Source organism: Scyliorhinus canicula, chromosome 8 (genome assembly GCF_902713615.1).
Source record: "Scyliorhinus canicula chromosome 8, sScyCan1.1, whole genome shotgun sequence".
Taxonomy (NCBI): domain Eukaryota; kingdom Metazoa; phylum Chordata; class Chondrichthyes; order Carcharhiniformes; family Scyliorhinidae; genus Scyliorhinus; species Scyliorhinus canicula.
Genome location: NC_052153.1, coordinates 132,027,146 through 132,048,983, shown reverse-complemented (window position 1 = coordinate 132,048,983; position 21,838 = coordinate 132,027,146). Strand labels below are relative to the sequence as shown.

The 21,838-nt window shown below is 46.3% G+C and overlaps 1 protein-coding gene across 1 annotated transcript in view; it reads right to left on the bottom strand.

Annotated features, from left to right (window-relative positions):
* fam172a (family with sequence similarity 172 member A) overlaps positions 1–21,838 on the bottom strand; it is an 820,821-nt gene that overhangs the window by 783,500 nt on the left and 15,483 nt on the right. The window contains 1 exon segment of the mRNA XM_038805269.1: positions 13,934–13,966. Within this exon segment, the coding sequence (XP_038661197.1) occupies positions 13,934–13,966 (33 nt within the window).

Sequence of the window (21,838 nt, the reverse complement as noted above, 5' to 3'; positions counted from 1 at the left end):
TCCTAAAAAAGCTCCATCCTGCACTTTCTGTACTCATGCCTCTGCAGACTTGCTCCTCTTATACTTGTCAAAAGCCTCTTTTCCTTCTCAACCTATCCTGAACGTCTCTGGTCATCCTTGGTTCTCTAGATTTGTTACACCTTCCTATTATCCTAGAGGGAACATATTGGGCCTGTACCCCCCCCCCCCCCCCCCCCCCATTTCACCTTTGAATGCCCCCACGGCCCTTCTGTAGAGTTCCCCACAAGTAACTCTTTCCAGTCTACCTTGGCCAGGTTCTGCCTTCAAATCTACTCTTCTCCCAATCCAAAATCATTTTTTGCAACTTGACTATTTATTTGCCTATAACGAATTTAAATCGAAAAACGTTGTGGTTGCGATCACCAAAATCCTCCCCCACCAGCACATCAACCACCTGGTCCAGCTCCTATCCCCAGAATTAAGTCCAGCACTGCACCATCCCTTGTGGGATCCTCTACATAGAGTTAAATAGTTCCCCTCTATAAATTTTAAGAACTCAACTCCATCCAAGCCTTTAACATGATGGCAATCCCAATTAATTTTGAGAAAGTTGAAATCACCCAATATAAATACCCTCTTATTATTTTTACACCCCGCCACGAATTGAGGACATATTTGCTCCTCAATTTACCGCCAACCATCTGGGGGTCTATAATAAACACCTAGCAATGGGGCTGTCCCTGTTTTATTCCTGAGCTCGACCCACAAAGCTTCATTTGATGCTCCCTTCCAAGACATCATTTCTTCTTATTGTAGTAACTGCCACATTTAACTAATAATGCAATGCCTCCTCCTCTTTTACCCACTCCTCTGTCTTGCCTGAAGATTCAATCTCCAGGGATGTTGGTCCCCGAGTCGGGGGAGATAAATGGGGCATTTGAGGCCTTTTACCGCAGGCTGTATAGCTTGTAGCCTCCGGTGGGAGATGAAGGCGTGAAGCGGTATTGGATGGACTGGATTTCCTAGTGGTCGAGGAGGTGGAAGGTGGAGGCATTGGGCACCCCGTCCAGCTGGTGGTGGGGGGGTTGGGAGGAAGAACTGGGTGCGTGGATACAAGGCAGTCCAGGAAGGCCCCAGGTTCGGACAAGTTTTATAAAGTGTTTGGCACGGAATTGGGACCCCTACTAGTTGGAAATGTATAATGAGTCGGAGGAGCGCCCACCCACATTATTTCAGGCTTCAATTTTGCTTATTTTAAAAAAGGATAAGGACCAAGAGGAACGTGGATCATTAGCCCCGATATCACTATTAAACGTGGATGCGAAGTTCTGGCGAAGGCGCTTGCATAACTTATAGATGACTATGTACCAGAGATGATAGGCGAAGAACAAACGGGGTACATGAAAGGACGGCAGCTGCCGGCGAACATTAGAAGGCTGTTGAATGTGATCATGATGCCCCTGGGGGTCCAGGAAATGGAAGTGCTTATAGATGCGGAGAAAGCGCTTGACCGGGTTGAATGAGTGTATTTCTTTGAGGTGTTGGGGTGGTTTGGGTTTGGGCGGGGTTTCTTAGATTGGGCTAGGTCCAAAGACGTGCAGGTTAGGTGGATTGGCCATGATAAATTGCCCTTAGTGACCAAAAAAGGTTGGGAGGGGTTATTGGGTTACGGGGATAGAGTGGAAGTGAGGGCTTAACTGGGTCGGTGCAGACTCGATGGGACAAATGGCCTCCTTCTGCACTCTATGTTCTATATAGGGCGGTGAGTGTGTGTCCGAACAATGTTAGCTCGGGGTATTTTGGTCTGCACCGGAGAATGGGTCAGGGATGTCCGCTGTCTCCGTTGCTTTTCGCTTTGGCCAACGAGCTTCTGGTAATGGCACTTCTGTATCTCCAGGGGGTGGAGGGGTATGGTGAGGGGTGGGGGTAATTGAGCATCGGGTCTCCCTGAATCCAGACGACCTTTTGTTGCACATTACAAACATGGTGGAAAGCTTCCATAGCATCATAAGGATATTGGTGGAGTTTGGCTTGTTCTCGGGGTATAAGCTCAACATGGGCTAAAAGCCAAGTATTCCAGGGCAGCGCGTGGGTGCAGGGGAAGAGTTTGGAGAAGTTGCCGTTTTGACTGGTCGGAGCAAGTTTCTGATACTTCGGGATACATGTAGTGAATAGTTGGGCAAATAGTTGGGCCTAGTTGCACAAGCTAAATCTAGAGAATCTGAATGGAGGGACTAAAAGAGGATTTTAAGAGGTGGGATGTTTAGCCGCTGCCATTGACTGGAAGAGTCCAGACAGTTAAAATCACAAATTTTCTGTTAGTACGACTTACTGCGGTTAGAGAAGATAGGAGTTAAGGAGTTCAGCGGGGGAGTTTGAGAAAAGGTGGGGGATGTTTGTGACTGTGTTTGAGGAGCTATTCGTCGGTGGGGCGTGGGTGATGGGGGGGTATAAAAGTGGAAAAATCTGTACAGACTGTATAGCTTATTGTTGGGAAGTCTGTTTCCCGGGGTATTTACTTGCTGTAACCTGCTTTTATACAAGTTTAAAATATGTTTTTTAATAAAAGGAAGGCAAATGCAATGTTAGCATTAATGTCAAGAGGGCTAGAATACCAGACCAGGGATGTACTTCTGAGGCTATATAAGGCTCTGGTCAGATCTCATTTGGAGTATTGTGAACAGTTTTGGGCCCCATATCTAAGGAAGGATGTGCTGGCCTTGGAAAGGGTCCAGAGGAGTTTCACAAGAATGATCGCTGGAATGAAGAACTTGTCGTATGAGGAACGATTTTGGACTCTGGGTCTGTACTTGTTGGAGTTTAGAACGATGAGTGGGGATCTTATTGAAACTTACAGGATACTGCAAGGCCTGGATAGAGTGGACGTAGAGAGGATGTTACCACTTGCAGATACCCAAAATCACAACCCCTCAGCAGCTCTACTCTCTCCCTTAGGTCCTCCAGACTGGCGTACCCTTCCTCCAAATACAAATCCCTCACCTTGACCTGCCCCACTTCCCTCCACTTTCTATATACACTACCATCCCCCCAGCTCAAACCCATGATTCTCGCACAGCGGCGTTAGCACCGACATCACTTCCATCCTAAAATGCCTGCTCAGCTGATTCCATATCTTCATCGTGAACTGCACCACTCGGCTCCCTGAATATCCACTCGGAGCCATTGTCAAAGCCATCGTCACTCTAGCCCTCAAACTAGACCCCTTACAAGATTCCTCCTCCATCTTAACCCACTCTATCCCTTTCCACCACCACTGCACCTTGTCCACATTCGGCACCCAATAATAATGAAGCAGGTTCAGCAATGCCAATCGCCCCTGCTGCTTCTGCCTCTAGCAGGGTCCTCCCAACCCTCGGCACCTTCCCCACCCATGCAAAGTCAGAGATGATCGTGTCCACTTTCTGAAAAAAGGCCTTTGGTATCAAGATCGGGAGAGCCCGAAAGATAAACAAGAACCTCGGCAGAATATTCATTTTCACCACTTGGACCCTTCCTGCATTTGCCTTCCTAACTGCCTACTGAACCTGCACATTAACCTTAACAGAATCGTGAACAAAAACTCCCAAATCCCTTTGTGCTTCCGATTTCCTCTGATTTTCTAAGCATTTCCCGATTTAGAAAATAGTCTATGCCTAAATTCCTCTTTCCAAAGTGCATAACCTCACACTTTTCCACATTGTATTTCATTTGTCACTTCATTGCCCACTCTCCTAGCTTGTCCAAATCCTTCTGCAACCCCCTTACTATCTGTCTCTCTACAGATCTTTGTATCATCTGCAAACTAAGCAACATTACCTTCAGTTCCTTCTTCCAGATCATTAATGTATATTGTGAAATGTTGTGATCCCAGCTCAGACCCCTGAGGCACACCACTAGTTACTGGCTGCCATCCTGAAAAAGACCCCTTTAGCCCCATTCTCTGCCTTCTGCCAGTTAGCCAATCCTCTATCCCGAGGAATATACTGAGTAAATTGTTAGAGCTGTGGCTGATAAGAGCCCAGGTCCTGATGGACTTCATCTTGGGTCTTTAAAAGTTTGTAGTAAGACAGTTGATGTAATTTAATTTTAATTTAATAAAGACAGTTGATGTAATTTAATTTTCTAAAACTCTTTGGATTCGCAGAAGGTCCCATTAGATTGGAAGATAGCAAAAAGGGAGGGAGACAGAGAGCGGGGAAATACATGCCTGATAGTCTGACATTGGTCGTAGGGAAACTTGATTAAGCTCAAACTAACTAGGAAGAGCCAACATGACCTTGTGAATGGGAAATCATGTTTAACCAACTTATTGGAGTTCTTTGAGGAAGTCATCTGTGCTGTGGCGAGATTGGAACTGGTGGATACACTGTACTTAGATTTCCAGAAGGCATTTGATAAAGTGTCACATGAAAATGAAATGAAATGAAAATCGCTTATTGTCACGAGTAGGCTTCAATGAAGTTACTGTGAAAAGCCCCTAGTTGCCACATTCCGGCACCTGTCCGGGGAGGCTGGTACGGGAATCGAACCGAGCTGCTAGCCTGCTTGGTCTGCTTTAAAAGCCAGCAATTTAGCCCAGTGAGCTAAACCAGCCCCTTACATCAAAGATCACTGCAGAAAATAAAAGCTTATGTTATTAGGGGTAACATATGAAAAATGAAAAATGAAATGAAAATCGCTTATTGTCACGAGTAGGCTTCAATGAAGTTACTGTGAAAAGCCCCTAGTCGCCACATTCCGGCACCTGTCCGGGGAGGCTGGTACGGGAATCGAACCGTGCTGCTGGCCTGCTTGGTAAGCCAGCGATTTAGCCTTGTGAGCTAAACATATTGGTATGGATAGAAGATTGGCTGGCTAACAGGAAGCAGACAGTATGCATAAATGGGTCTTCTTCAGGTTGGCAAGTGGTCTGCCACAGGGATCAGTGCTACATACACATACATACACACATGACTTCAATGAAGGATTGAAGGGATGGTGCCAAATTTGCTGATGACACAAATTAGGTAGGAAAGTAAATTCTGAAGAGGACATAAGGAGGCTACAAAAATATATAGAGATAGGTGCACTGCTTTCCTTGTGGAGAGCAGGTCAAAGTCCAATTGTAGCTTCTTTCTCTCTGTCAGGGGCTCGACAGCGAGGGCCTCGGAGTATCGCCGCTTTACCTCCAGTATGGAGTCGACTAGCTGTTGCCTAGCCACCCTCTCTTCCTTATCTCTTTGTGCTTTGTGAGCAATAATTTCACCCCGATCACAGCTTTCAGCACCTCCCAGAGCGTGGAGGAGGAGACCTCCCATTCTGGTTATCAGTAATATACTCATCTATGGTCTGTGATATTTTCTCACAGCAAGCCTTATCGCCCAGGAGGGCCGTGTTCAACCTCCATGGGAAGCGTTGGGCATAGCCTGTCTCCAACCTCACATCAATGTAATGTAGAGCATGGTTGGAGAATACGATCGCAGAGTATTTCGCTCTTACCATCCTTGGAGGCACTGATTTGCCCACTACAAAAAAGTCAATACGGGTGTATACGTTATGTATCTGGGAGAAGGAGAACTCCTTCTCCCCTGGGAGAGTGTACCACCACGGATCTACTGTCTCCATTTGCTCCACAAATGTGCCAAGTTCTTTTGTCACATTAGAGGTCTTTCCTGTTTTGAGGTTCGACATGTCCGTCATTGAGTCCTGTACTCAGTTAAAGTGTCCCCCCACCCCACAAATGATAAGTCGGTGTGTGTTGATATTGGGGATTTCCGCCATGGTCTTCTTTATAAATTCCGTGTTATCCCAGTTGGGTGCATACAGGTTCACCAGGACCACTGGTACCCCGTCCAGGGCATTGCTAACCATGATGTACTGTCCCCCTGGTCCATAACCATCCTCATCACAGTAAACATTCTCCTCTTACTTAACAGTATGGCTACCCCCAGGCTCTCATCCCATAACAGGAATGGTAGCTCTGTCCCACCCAGCCGTTCCTTACCCGCAGTCGGTCCTTCTCCCTCAGGTGTGTCACTTGGAGGAAAAGCATGTCGGCTTTCATACTTTTCAGGTGGGCGTCTTTTCACTGGGCGTCAAGGCCCCTGACGTTCCAGGTGACAATCCTGATGGGGGGCTTTTGTCCACCCCCCTCCTGCGGGATCAACCATACTTACTTTGGGAATGCACCCCTGCATTCCGGGGTTTCCTTTTGTTTGGGAGCCATCCAAGATGACCACGGTCAGTGTTCTCACCACAAGGCCGGGCCCCTGTCCTCTGGTGTTTCCCTTTGACAGGGTCCATCCAACGTGGCCACCAACTATGCGTATGCCATGTGGGTGAATCCCTGCACTCCGGGGTTTCCTTTTATTTAGGGACCCTCCAAAGTGGCTGCTCACGATGCCTTTATGTTCCAAGTTGCCAAATTTGGCCTGTTGTAGCCAGCCTATGCCATTATTACCTTTGTCACTATGTTTCCCCTAAAGATCTCCCCTCCCCACTTGCCCTTTCATCCCCCTCCTGTCACTGTCCCTCCCCTTCATCCCCCTCCTGTCACTGTCCCTTCCCTTGCTCCCCTATCCTTGTTTATTCCCCTGACTGTCTCTCTCTGCCCCCCCTCACCCGTTGCCAGGCGCTCTCTCCCCAGTGGAGGGCATACTGCAGCCCCCCTCGCTATCTTTCCCACTAGCCTGGTGGGGTCCCCTCATGGGGTCGGCTACGTGTGTACCCTTTGCCCCCTATCTGGTTTCCCCGCCTGCGTCATCCTCGCCCTCTCCTGTGCTCCACTGCCCTCGCCCCTTCCTCCACTTCAGTTCCCATCTTCAAAGCAAGGCAGTGCAGTCCCGCGTAAAGTGTTTCTCTGATTGATTAAAGTCCCTTTGGGTGATCAGCTCACTGCTACGGTTTCTCCAGCCCGTATTCCAGGACAAAAACATCCACATCTGCAGATGTCGTGAAGCGATGCTCCCTGCCCTGGCATGTGACCCAGGGTTTAGCCTGGTCCAGCATCCCCAATTTGACTTTACATGTTCAGGGCCGCCTTCGCCCTGTTGAACTCTGCCCGGCGCTTGCCAGGTCTGCACAAATGTCTTAGTAAATCCTGATCAGGTGTTCTTCCCAATTACAGGCCTGGCCTGCCTAGCCCAGCGCAGGATTCTTTCCCAGACCTGGTACCGGTGCATTTTGGCGATTATCGCCCTTGCTGTTCTCCAGCCTTGGGTTTTGGGCTTGGTCTATTTCTGGTGGGTTGGGGAAGCTGTCCCTTCCCACCATGCTTCCCAGCATCTGGGCCACATAGTCCGTGGGGTCTCTGCCTTCGATCCCTCTGGCAGGCCCACTTTTCTTACGTTTTGGCGCTGTGACCAGTTCTCCTGGTCCTCTATTTGTCTCTTCCCTATGTTCTCTTAGTTCCCTGGAGGGGAACAACCTCCATCCGCCCTCTTGTGAGGGGGAACCCCTTGTACGGTTTGCTGGCCCTTCTCGCTCTGGTGTGGCCGGCGCTTCGTCGCCTCATGTGTTTGTCGTCTTGGTCATTTGTTTCTTTTGGTTTCTCCCATTTCTTGTCTCCTTACAGCCTCTGGGGTTACTGTTGTTCGGCATCGTCTCTTGTATTATTATTAGCTTGGGTAAGGGTATACTTTTTTCCTTGTTTCAGCAGGCTATTTTGGGTGAAAGAGCCTATTTATCGCATTCGTAGGAGAGTCACCTGATCATGGAATCAACAGAACTGAGACAGGCCCTTCAGCCCACATGGTCCATGCCAACTAAAAAGCCCAAGTAAGCTAACCCCATTTTCCTGCATTTGGCCCATATCTCTCAAAACCTTTCATATCCATGTATTTTTCCAAATGCCCTTTAAATATTGTCAATGTCCCTGTCTCAACCACTTCCTCTGGCAGCTCTATCCACATACGTACCACCCTCTGTGTAAAATCGTTGCTCCTCAGATTCACATTAATTCTTTCCCCCCTTAATTTAAACCTATGCCTTTTAGTTCTCAATTCCCCAACCCTGGGAAAAAGGCGGAATGCATTCACCATATCCATGCCTCTCATAATCTTATACAGCTCTATAAAATCACCCTCAGTCTCCCACGCTCCAAAGAAAAAAGTGCCAGCCTGTCCAATCTCTCCCTACAACCCAGTCCCTCGAGTCCTGGCAACATTCTTGGGGCAGCACGGTAGTGTTGTGGATAGCACAATCGCTTCACAGCTCCAGGGTCCCAGGTTCGATTCCGGCTTGGGTCACTGTCTGTGCGGAGTCTGCACTTCCTCCCCGTGTGTGCGTGGGTTTCCTCCGGGTGCTCCGGTTTCCTCCCACAGTCCAAAGATGTGCAGGTTAGGTGGATTGGCCATGATAAATTGCCCTTAGTGTCCAAAATTGCCCTTAGTGTTGGGTGGGGTTACTGGGTTATGGGGATAGGGTGGAGGTGTTAACGTTGGGTAGGGTGCTCTTTCCAGGAGCCGGTGCAGACTCGATGGGCCGAATGGCCTCCTGCACTGTAAATTCTATGTAATCTATGTAATCCTTGTAAATCTCTTCGCACTCCCCCCAGTTTATTGATCTTTCCTATTTCAAGGTGATCAAAACTGAACAGTTTGTGAACCAAAACTGAACACAGATGCATGACTACTCTGCACATCCCCATCACTGGAAGTCTTTCAGTCCTCCATCCTGATATCTACACCTGCATTGTCCTTTTCCATTGTGAAGACCGACACAAAGTATTAATTGAGGACTGTACCCACAGCTTCCGGGTCTACTCACAGATTACCTATATGGTCACTAACTGACCTTACTCTTTCCCTCGTTATTCCCTTGCCTCTTTATATATTTAAAACAGCCCTTTGGGTTTTCCTTATTCCACCCACCAGAGCTTTTTCATGCACTCTCTTAGCTATTCTAATTTTCTCCTGCTCCTTGTTCGTATGTACCTCTCTAGTTGAGACATCCCACAAGTTTGGAAGATACTGTCAAAATGAGCCTCGGAGGGTTGCTACAGTGCATGTTGGAGATGGTAGACACTTCTGCCACTGTGCATCAATGGAGTAGATGCTGAAAGTGGTGGATTGGATGCCAATCAAGCGGCAACTTTGTCCTGAAAGGTATAGAGCGTCTGGAGTATTGTTGGAGCTGCACTCATCCAGGCAATTATAGGGGGCGCAATTCTCCCAAAACGGGAGAAATCGTAAGGCTGGCGTCAAACCCGGGCGGGTTTGACGCCAGCGCGCCCCTTCCCGACCGGGAACCGATTCTGGTCCCCGGTCGGGGCTAGCAGCCCGACGCCGCAAGCTCCGGCATCACGGGCTTAACGAATTTCGTTAAGCCCGCTTGCCGGAGTTAGCGCCGGCTGACGCGTCATATGACGTCAGCCGCGCATGCGCGGATTGGAAGACTCCAACCCGCGCATGCGCGGTTGACGTCATTGCGTATTTGCGCGAAACCCGCGCATGCGCGGGCCGGGATGCCCCTCAGCCGCCCCGCGAATGGATACTGCGGGGCGGCGGAAGGAGAAATAGTGCGCGGGCATCGGGCCCGCTGCCCGCGATCGGTGCCCACCGATCGCAGGCCCATGGCACCCTTGGCACGGCCGTGGTACTGCCGTGCCAATCGGTGCCATGGTTATAAAAAGCGAGTTGTTCCCGCCGTTTTTACGAACGGCCAGACCAGGTGTGTTTGCCGTTCGTAAAAACAGCGTAAAGGGCTGGGACTTCAGCCCATCTATCAGCTGTGAATCGCTGCCGGCCGTAAAAAAACGGCGGCAGCGATTCGTGTCGGGAGTTGGGGGGGGGAGAATAGCGGGAGGGGGGGAAAAATGTCGGGAAGGCCCTCCGCTATTCTCCGACCCGTCGTGGGGGGCGGAGAATCGGGCCCAGGGTATTTCATCACATGCATGACTTGTCCCTTGTAGATGGTGGACAGTCTTTGGTAAGTCCAGAGGCGAGTTATTCGCCACAGAATTCTCAGCCTGGACCTACGCTTGTAGCCGCAGTGTTCATACGGCTGGTCCAGTTCAGTTCTGAAATGGCAGCTCCCAGAATGTTGATAGTGGGAGACAAAGCAATGGCAATTTCACAATGTCAAGGGAAGATGGTTGGATTGTCTCTTAATAATATTTATTGTCACAAGTAGGCTTACATTAACACTGCAATGAAGTTACTGTGAAAAAGCCCTAGTCGCCACATTCCTGTTCAGGTACAAGGAGGGAGAATTTAGAATGTCCAAATTACCTAACAGCACGTCTTTCAGGACTTATTGGAGATAGGCATGTGGCAGAAATGTTACTTGACACTTGTCAGCCCAAGCCAGAATGTTGTCCAGGTCTTGTTGTATGCGGGCAGTCTGCTTCAGTATCTTGAGGAGTCAGGAATGCAACCATCGGTGAACATGCAATGTTTCTGACATGGCGGAGGGAAATTGATTGGCAAAGCAGCTGAAGATGGTTGGGCCTCGGACTCTACCCGGAGGATCTCCTGGAGCCGCGATGAATTACCTACAATAACCACAACCATATTCCAGTACCAGCCTCCCCGAACAGGCGGCGGAATGTGGCGACTAGGGGCTTTTCACACTAAGTTAATTTGAAGCCTGCTTGTGACAATAAGTGATTTTCATTTCATTTTCGTTTCATATTCTATTTTGCTAGGTATGACATCAACAGTGAAGAGTAATGTTCTTTCCCTCCCCAAAAAAAAAATCGATCAGTCAGGATGGGGATATTTGTGGAACTTCCTCCTCATGTTAGTTATTTAATTATCCAGCGCTGTTCACTACTGGATGTGGCAGCACTGCAGAACTTAGATCTGATCCATCTATTGTGGGATCACTTCACTGTGTAATGATGCACTTTCAGAGACTTCATTAGTGAACAACAAAAGGATTTATTTGCAAGGATCTGAAAGAACAGCATAGTCTGCAGCTAATTCTGGAATGCCTCTGCCTAAGAGAACTCTTCCCCTTGGGTTGGTTCCCCTATCGAGTCGCGATTGGTCATCCAAGCCATGTGTCGTTTACTCTGCTGTGTTGAACTTAAAGGCACAATCACCACACTATCACACGGTGCTTGACATGCAAGTAGTCCTGTGTTGTTGCTTCAGCAGGTTGACACCTCATTTTTAGGTATACCTGGTGCTTCTCCTGGCATGCTCTCCTGCACTCTTCACTGAACCAGTGTTAGTCCCCCAGCTTGGTGATCATGATAGTGTGGGGGAAATGCCGACCAAGAGGTTACGGATTGCGGTCAAGTACAATTCTGCTACTGTTGCTGATGATTCACAGCGCCTCATGGGTGCCCAGTTTTGAGTTGCTAAATCTGTTCTAAATCTATCCTATTTAGCTGGGTGGTAGTGTCACGCAACACTATGGCAGATATCCTCAATTTGAAGACGGTAGTCTCCACAAAGCCTGTGCAGTGATCACTGCTATCGATACATCCATGGATAGATGCATCGGCAACAGGTAGATTGGCAAGGACTAGTTCAAGTTAGTTTTTCCATCTTGTCTGTTCCCTCAGCACTGCCGCAGTCCCAGGATAGACTATTAGTCTCCAAGACCGAGAGAGAAGTTAGAAACGTCAGGTTTTATAAACTGTTTTACTTTAAATTGTGTTTAAATTCCAAGATAAAATGGTGTTTGGGTCTGCAGGATAGTTAATTAGCCGAATTGACTCATGTTACATGGAGATTCACTTTGAGAGGGAAGGGGTCTTTAGGAAATCAGTGTAGGATCAGGTTACAGGCTTTCCTAAAAATACCACTGAACCTCATGGATAGGGTCAGTCCGCAAGAATCCAAGAGAGAGAAATAGGGGCAGGTTGTGGGTGGGAGTTTATGCCTAAGATTAAAAAACCCACGGTGACAAGGGTTTAAATGAAGCTGGAAGATTTCCCAGCTTTGGCTGGAGGGAAGGAAGTCGGCAACAACCCATATCATGAAAGTCAGTACAGGCATTAGAAGTTATCTTACTGAAAAAAGAAAAAGGAGCCATAAAATCACTTTATAGAAAAGAATATAGAAAAATACAGCACGGAACAGGCCCTTCGGCCCACGATGTTGTGCCGAACTTTTGTCCTAGATTAAGAACAAATTAATCTTCACCCAATCATTCTACCATAATCCATGTGCCTATCCAATAGCCGCTTGAAGGTCCCTAATGTTTCTGACTCAACTACTTCCACAGGCAGTGCATTCCATGCCCCCACTGCTCTCTGGGTAAAGAACCTACCTCTGACATCCCCCCCTGTATCTTCCACCATTCACCTTAAATTTTATGTCCCCTTGTAATGGTTTGTTCCACTCGGGGAAAAAGTCTCTGACTGTCTACTCTATCTATTCCCCTGATCATCTTATAAACCTCTATCAAGTCGCCCCCTCATCCTTCACCGTTCTAATGAGCAAAGGCTGAGCACCCTCAACCTTTCCTCGTAAGACCTACTCTCCATTCCAGGCAACATCCTGGTAAATCTCCTTTGCACGTTTTCCAAAGCTTCCACATCGTTCCTAAAATGAGGCGACCAGAACTGCACAGAATACTGCAAATGTGGCCTTACCAAGGTTTTGTACAGCTGCATCATCACCTCACGGCTCTTAAATTCAATCCCTCTGTTAATGAACGCTAGCACACCATAGGCCTTCTGCACAGCTCTATCCACTTGAGTGGCAACTTTCAAAGATCTAGGAACATAGGCCCCAAGATCTCTCTGCTCCTCCACATTGCCAAGAACCCTACCGTTAACCCTGTATTCCACATTCATATTTGTCCTTCCAAAATGGACAACTTCACACTTTTCAGGGTTAAATTCAATCTGCCACTTCTCAGCCCAGCTCTGCATCCTATGTCTCTTTGCAGCCGACAACAGCCCTCCTGACTATCCACAACTCCACCAATCTTCGTATCGTCTGCAAATTTACTGACCCACTCTTCAACTCCCTCATCCAAGTCATTAATGAAAATCACAAACAGCAGAGGACCCAGAACTGATCCCTGCGGTACGCCACTGGTAACTGGGCTCCAGGCTGAATATTTACCATCCACCACCACTCGGTTAGCCAGTTCGTTATCCAACTGGCCAAATTCCCCACTATCCAATGCCTCCTTACTTTCTGCATAAGCCTACCATGGGGAACTTTATCAAATGCCTTACTAAAATCCATGTACACCACATCCACTGCTTTACCTTCATTCATGTGCTTGGTCACCTCCTCAAAGAATTCAATAAGACTTGTGAGGCAAGACCTACCCCTCACAAATCCGTGCTGACTATCCCTAATCAAGCAGCGTCTTTCCAGATGCTCAGAAATCCTATCACTCAGTACCCTTTTCATTACCTTGCCTACCACCGAAGGTCTAGTTACTGGAGAATAAAGGGGTAGAGATCATAGAATCAATAAAGTATAACCATAGAGGGAAATTTTTCAGTTGTTTAAAATATTAAAATTGGGGATTTTTCCAATAGCTGCCTAATACTGTTCAGTTAATGTTGCTTTTAGTTTATGTTACAGTAAGAGCCTCAAAACATGAAATCTAGTTGTGTGATTCTTTCAGCCATTCACTGGAAATTGGAAATTCTGTTTTTAAAAAAGTTATCTGTTTCTATGGGGATTGTAACACGTTTGTCCAAAGCAAATGGCAGAGTGCCATAAACTGACCAGTGAGTTTTGGAGATTTGCAACTCATGGCGTATCTCATTTTCCCAAAACCTGCTGGCTGATTTGCACATTAATAAAAAGTGTGCATTATGAACTCGCTGTAATCTTTTCAGACTCGCCCCTAGGGTTTAATAAAATTACAAAGATGATATTATCGGTCTCCGACAAAATCCCATTACCAATAATGTTAGAAAACAAATATTGTTCCAAAATTCTCTCTTCGGTTTCCTGTACTTTGGTATCCCTGCTTTGTTATTTGTCTGATGGAAGTGAAACAACCCTGCAACGGGAATATTACACAATTCATGTGGGAAAGGGGCAGAGAAGAAAATCCTACCAATACTTACTGTGCAGGTACCAACCTTGAGAGCTATATAATTCTAAAAACAAAGATAACAATTTAAATATTTTCACCATCAACAATTCACAGTCACAGGGAATACCTCCAAATTATATTCCTTGTTATCCCGAGTATTGAAAAGACAAGAAAATTCAAAATTGATCCAGGACTTCAAAATGTCTGTTTTACAGCCATCAGATATCACTTACTGTGGTTTAAAAATGCCATACAATTTGAAACATTCCACACTTTATCAATAAACAGTACCATATTTTAAAAAGTGGGTATGCAGTTTGTGTTACTTTTATCTTTAAAAGTCACTTCTAATAGTTTTCTGATGTTGATTAAGTGCAAATCACAACACTGAAAAAGCGATGGAGCTGTGGTATTGTCGCTTGACTTGTAATCCAGAGACTCAGGGTAAGGCTCTGGAAACCAGTGTTCAAATCCCTGTGGCAGATGGTGGAATTTAAAAACTCAATTAAAACTTTTGGAATTAAAAGTCTAATCACGACCATGAAACCATTGTTGATTGTCATAAAAGCCCATCTGGGTCACTAATGTCCTTTAGGAAAGGAATCCTGCTGTTCTTACCTGGTCTGGTCTATAAATGTGACTCCAGACCCACAGCAATGTGCTTGACCCTTAATGCCCGCTTAAGTTGTATTCAGCTGCTACAAAGGAAACAGAAAGGAATTAAACCGGACGGACCACCAGAAACGACAACAGCAAACCCAGCTCCATTGACCGTGCAAAGTATTCCTTACGGACATCTGGGGACTTGCGGCAGATGTTTCCAATTAGCTGGATATATTTATACTCACCTTACAGGCCCAGCAGAGGTGGCAGTACAGTGGTATACAGTCAGGAGGCATCCTCAACATCGATTTTGCACACCATGAAGTCTCATGGCACCAGGTCAAACATGCGCAGGGAAACAACCTGCAGATTGCCACATACTGTCCACCATCAGCTGATGAATCAGTACTCCTCCATGTTGAAACTTGGAAAAAGCACAGAGGGTGGCACGGGCGCAGAATGTACCCTGGGTGGGGTCTTCAACGTCCATCACCAAGAATGGCTCGGTAGTATCACCACATACCGAGCTAGCTGGGTCCTAGAAAACAAACTGCTAGACATAACTGCAGCAACTGGCAAGAGAACCAACAAGAGGTAAAAACATACTTGACCTCATCCTCTCCAACCTGCTGCAGATGCATCGGTCCAATACAGCATCAGTAGGAGTGACCACCGCACAGTCCTTGTGGAGACATCTTCACATTGAGGATATCCTCAGTGTTGTGTGGCACACCCACTGTGTTGAATGGAATAGATTTCAAACAGATCTCGCAGCTCATAGCTGGGCACCCATGAGGCACTGTGGGTAATCAACAGCAGCAGAATTGTACTCAACCACAACCTGTAGCCTCATGGCCCAGTATATCCCACACTATACCATTGCCACCAATCAGGGGATCAACCCTGGTTCAATAAACAGTGCAGAAGAGCATGCCAGGAGAAATACCAAAGTTAGCTAAGAATTAGGTGGCAACTTGGTGAGGCTACAATACAGGACCACTTGCATGCCAAACAGCAGAAGCAGCAAGTAATGGGCAGAGCTAAGCACTCCCACAACCAACGGATCAGATTTAAGCTCTGCAATCCTGCCACATACAGCCATAATGATGGTGAACATTGAAACAATTCACTGGAAGAGGAGACTTCACAAATATTCCCATCTTCAATCATGGAGAAGCCCAGCACCTCAATGTAAAAGACAAGGCTGAAGCATTTGAAACAAATCTTCAGCCTGAAATGCCAAGTGGATGGTCCATCTTGGCTACCTCCCGAGGTCCATTGCAGCCAAAGGAGTCAAGGTGTATGGAGAGAAAGCAGGAGTAGGGTACTGAATATGCATGATCAACCATGATCATATTGAATGGTGGTGAAAGCTCCAAGGGCCGAATGGCCTACTCCTCCACCTATTTTCTGTTTCTATGTCCCGAGCATCAAATATGTTAAGTCTTCAGCCAATTCCATTCACTCCACATGATATCAAGAAACAACTGAAGGCACTAGATACTGCAAAGACTATGGGCCCTGACAATATTCTAACTACAGTACTGAATATTTGTGCGCCATAACGTGCCACACCTCGAGCCAATCTGTTCCAGTAAAGATATAACACTGGCCTCTACCAGGAAAATAGAAAATTATCCCTTATGTCCTGTGTACAAGAAACAGGACAAATCCAACCTGGTGAATTACCGCCCCATCAGTCTACTCTCTATCATCAGTAAAGTGAAATTATGGAAGGTGCCATCAACAGTGCTATCAAGCAGCACTTACTCAGCAATAACCTGCTCACAAACGCTCAGTTTGGGTTCTGTCAGGGTCATTCAGGTCCTGACCTCATTACAGCCTTCGTCAAACATGGGCAAAAGAAGTGAGGTGAGAGTGACTGCCCTTGACATTAAGGCAGCATTTCACCGAGTATGGCATCAAGGAGCTCCAGCAAAACTGGATTCAATGAGAATCTGCAGAAATCCTATGCTGGTTGGAGTCATAACTGGGACAAAGGAAGATGGTTATGGTGTTTGGAGGTCAATCATCTCAGCTCCAGGACATCACTGCCGTAGTGTCCAAGGCTCAACCATCTTCAGCTGCTTTAATAACCTTTGTTCTATCATAAGGTCAGAAGTGGGGATGTTTGCGGTTGAATGCACAATGTTCAACACCATTCATGTTGACTCAAATGCTGAAGCAGTCCATATCCAAATGCAACAAGACCTGGACATTATCCAGGCTAGGTCTGAAAAGTGGCAAGTAACATTCACGCCATACAAGTGCCAGGCCACAACCATCTCCATCAAGAGTGGATCTAACCACCATCCCTCAACATTCAACAGCTTTACCATCGCTGAATCCCCCACTATCAACATCCTGGGGGTTACCAGCGACCAGAAACAGAACTGGGGTAGCCATATAAATACTGTGGCTTCCAGAGCAGATCAGAGGCTAGGAATCTTGTGGCAAGTAACCTCCTGACACCCCAAAGCCTGTCCTCCTCCTACAAGACACAAGTCGATAGTGTAATGGTACCGGGTTGAGTGCAGCTCCAATAACACTAAAGAAGCTCAACACCATTCAGCATAAAGCAGCCCCCATTGGATTGCTACCCCTTCCACAAACATTCAAATCCCTTCACCACACACGAACAGTGGCAGCAGTATGTACCATCTACCACAGGGTTTTTCAAATTGCGGGTCGCAGGCAGGTGTCGGGACAGTTGCGGAACGATTAGTCGCAGCGTTTCCGCGGTGGTCCCAATCGCGGGAGAAACGACCATCGGCCACTACTGACATTTATTGTGCAGTCTTCTAGCCAGGAGAGGCAACAGTAAGCTGGTCACTCGCCCTGCAGGTATATAAGATGTCAAACGCACTGTGAATACATGCTTTTGGCACCAATTCATGGAGGAGAACTTCTTCCATTTTCTTCTTGCAAGAGAACTGTGAAGATGAATCGTTTTCTGACAAGAGATGGTCATAGACACGAATAGGCAGTGTACCTACTGAACATTATCTCACAACTGAATCTGCTGGAGAGAACTGCATAGGAGAGTCCAGGGCAGGACAGAGCAGTGCTAGTGTTAGCTCTGTACAGAGCTCCATGGCCTCTGGTTAACAGCCTACAAAGACAAAACTTGGGAACAAAGCAGTATAATGATGATTTTTTTCAGTTGTGGCTTTGTCAATTGCGGCAGTGAAAATAAGGATGCAAAGCCCATGTGTGTTATGTTCAGGGAAGTATTGGCAAATGAGAGAAGTTTCAGATTTTGAAAGAAAAGTGGTGGGTGAAAAATTCCTTTTGAGGTTGAGGCTCCAGAGTCAGTTATTAACTTATAGGTGACTACAAATAAAAAGACGATGCTTGTGTACCTGAACTGCAATACCATAATAAAAACATGCAAAAAGCCCATGAGGCTGTCAATATTCTGCACCATCTCCCAGGAGTACCAGTGCTGAATAAACAAGCATTTTGTTGCTATTGCCCTTCACGGGGACCTATATGTGCGAGGTTGGATTTTCTGTTTTCACAAAGATGAAGACCGCACAAAGGAACTGGCCTAAGTCCACATCTGACATGCTCATTTCCCGATCCTCCTATGAACTTAATTGAAGTGAGAACATGTGGACCAAGCAGGCCCCCTTTCGCATTAAAGTCAAGCGAAGGTAACGTGTGTTGCGAAGGTCAGCCGGCGTGGGTAATGAAGGTCGGCTGTTTGACAGAACTGAGTCCTGGGAATGCTTATCTACAAGATGCACTGCAGGGGATTCGCCAAGGCTGCTTAGGCAGCACCTTCTAAACCCATGAAGGGTTAGGGTGAGTCAGTATTGTATTTAGCCAGAAATTAGAAGTGGTTTTAATCCTTGTAACCTTTCTTGGGAAACTGTTCTGAGGAGAGTCGGAACCATCTGGAGATTCCGATTTAAATTGCCGCAACAATTCCAAAAGTTGTTTATTCCTATTTGGCGCAAGAGTAGAAAGGGAACTGTGTTCAAACCATGGCTTACAAGAGAAATTAGAGATAGTATTAGATTCAAAGAAGCATACAAATTAGCAAGGAAAAGCAATAGACCCGAGGATTGGGAACAGTTTAAAATTCAGCAACGGCAGACAAGGGATTGATTAAGAAGGGGAAAATGCAATTTGAAAGTAAACTAGCGGGGGAACATAAAAACAGACTAAAAGTTTCTATAGGTATGTAAAGAGAAAAAGATTGATAAAACTAATATAGGCCCCTTACAGTCAGAAACAGAGGAATTCATAACAGGGAACAAAGAAATGGCGCAGGAACTAAATTCGTACTTTGCTTCTGTCTTCACAAAGGAAGATATGATGTACATAATATACTGGATGTTCTGAGAAGCACAAGTTTTAGGAGGAGCTGAAATAAATTAGTAAATAAATAGTTTTGGGGAAATTGATGGGATTGAGGGTGAACAAATCTCCAGGGCCTGATAATATGCATCCCAGAGTGCTTAAGGAAGTGGCCCTAGAAATAGTAGATCCATTCACTGGTGGTCATTTTCAAAAAATTCATTGGACTCTGGAATGGTTCCCACAAAGTCAGCATGGATTTACAAAAGGAAAACAGTGCTTGACAAATCTACTAGAATTCTTTGAAGATGTAACTAGTAGAATTGACCAGGGAGAACCGGTGGATGTGGTATATTTAGTCTTTCAGAAGGCTTTTGACAACCTCTCATGTAGCAGATTAATGTGTAAAGTTAAATAAAGCACATGGGATTGCGGTTAGTGTCTTGCTATGGATAGAAAGCTGGTTAGCAGACAGGAAGCAAAAAGTTGGAATAAATGGGTCTTTTTCTGATTGGCAATCAGTGACTAGTGAGGTACCACAGGGATCCGTGCTAGGACTCCAACTGTTCACATTATATACCAATGATTTGGACAAGGGAACTAAATGTATGATCTCAAAATTTGCAGATGATACAAAGTTGGGTGGGAGGGTAAGTTGCGAGGAGAATGCAGAGATGCTTCAGCAGGATTTGGACAGGCTGAGTAAGTGGGCACATGCATGGCAGATGAAGTATAATGTGGATAAATGTGAGGCTTCGGTAGCAAAAATAGGAAAGCAGATTATTATTTGAATGGGTGTATATTGGGAGAACATAGAACATACAGTGCAGGAGGCCATTCGGCCCATCGAGTCTGCACCGACCCACTTACGCCCTCACTTCCACCCTATCCCCGTAACCCAATAACCCCTCCTAACGCTTTTGGTCACCAAGGGCAATTTATCATGGCCAATCCACCTAACTTGCACGTCTTTGGACTGTGGGAGGAAACCGGAGCACCCGGAGGAAACCCACGCAGACACGGGGAGAACGTGCAGACACCGCATTGGTGGAGAATGGTGGATACTCAGCAAGTCCTGGGTGTCCCCATGCATCAGCCCTGAAAGCAAGCGCACAGGTAGAGCAGGCAGTAAAAAAAAAGCAAATGGTATTTTGGCCTTCATGGTGAGAGGATTTGAGTACAAGAATAGAGATGTTTTACTGCAATCTGGAGTATTGTGTGCAGTTTTGGTGTCCTTATCGGAGGAAGGATATTCTGAGGAAGCAGTGCATCAAAGGTTTACCAGGTTGAATCCTGGGATGGCAGGACTGTCATATGAGGAGAAACAAAGTTGGTTAGGATTATATTCAAGAGTGAGGGGGATCTCACAGAAACTTACAAAATTCTAACAGGATTAGACAGGGTAGATTCAGAAAGAATGTTCCAGATGGTGGTGGAGTCCAGAACACGGGGTCATAGTTTGAGGTTAAGGGGTAAACCTTTTAGGACTGAGGTGAGGAGAAATGTCGTCACCCAGAGAGGGATGAATCTCAAGTGATGAATCTCATATCAAAGCTCCAAAACCTAGGATTTGGCTCCCCAATTGGATCCTCGGTTTTCTCACCAACAGACCACAATCAGGAAGAATGAACAACAACACCTCCGCAATAGTCCTCAATACCGGGGCCCCGAAAGGCTGCATACTTAGCCCCCTACTTTATTCCCTGTATACATATGACTGCGTGGCAAAATTTGGTTCCAACTCCATCTACAGGTTTGCTGACGATACGACCATAGTGGGCCGGATCTCAAATAATGACGAGTCAGAAATACAGAAGGGAAATAGAGAACCTAGTGGAGTGGTGTAGTGACAACAATCTCTCCCTCAATGCCAGCATAACTAAAGAGCTGGTCATTGACTTCAGGAAGCAAAGTACTGTACACACCCCTGTCAGCAAAACGTGTCCGAGGTGGAGATGGTTAGCAGTTTCAAATTCCTAGGGGTGCACATCTCCAAAAATCTGTCCTGGTCCACCCATGTCAAAGCTACCACCAAAAAACCACAACAGCGCCTATACTTCCTTAGAAAACTAAGGAAATTCAGCATGTCCAGATTAACCCTTACCAACTTTTACAGATGCACCATAGAAAGCATCCTATCTGGCTGCATCACAGCCTGGTATGACAACTGCTGGGCCCAGGACCACAAGAAACTTCAGAGAGTCGCGAACACCGCCCAGTCCATCACACGAACCTGCCTCCCATCCATTGACTCCATCTACACCTCCTGCTGCCTGGGGAAAGCGGGCAGCATAATCAAAGACCCCTCCCACCTGGCTTACCCAACTTCTTCCATCAGGTAGGAGATACAGAAGTCTGAGAACACGCACAAACTGACTCAAAAACAGCTTTTTCCCCGCTGTTACCAGACTCTTAAACAACCATCTTATGGACTGACCTCATTAACACTGCACCCTGTATGGTCCATCCGATGCCGGGGCTTATGTAGTTACATTGTATACCTGGTGTTGCCCGTTTATGTATTTTCTTTTATTCCCTTTTCTTCCCGTGTACTTAATGATCTGTTGAGCTCACAGAAAAATACTTTTCACTGTACCTCGGTACACGCGACAATAAACAAATCCAATCCAATCTGTGGAACACGTTACCACAGAAAGTAGTTGCGGCCAAATTGCTATTTCAAGAAGGAATTAGATACAGCTCTCGGGGCTAAAGGGATCAAGGGATATGGGGGGGGGGGGGGGGTTCAAGGTACTGAACATGATGATCGGCCACGATCATAATGAATGGCAGAACTGGTTCAAAGGGCTGAATGGCCTCCTCCTGCTTCAATTTTCTATGTTTCTAAGTATAGTTCCAGTGCAGGGCAATTGCCCATTGGAAATTTAAACTTTCCAGGCTGTTTGAGGGAGGGGAGGTTGTGTTGGTTTTGCTTTATGAAAATGTTAACAATTTTGAATAAAAATACTTTTTTTTAAACTGTCATTTCCTTTACCTTTTCTGTCAATCTCTTAATCACATTACTTAA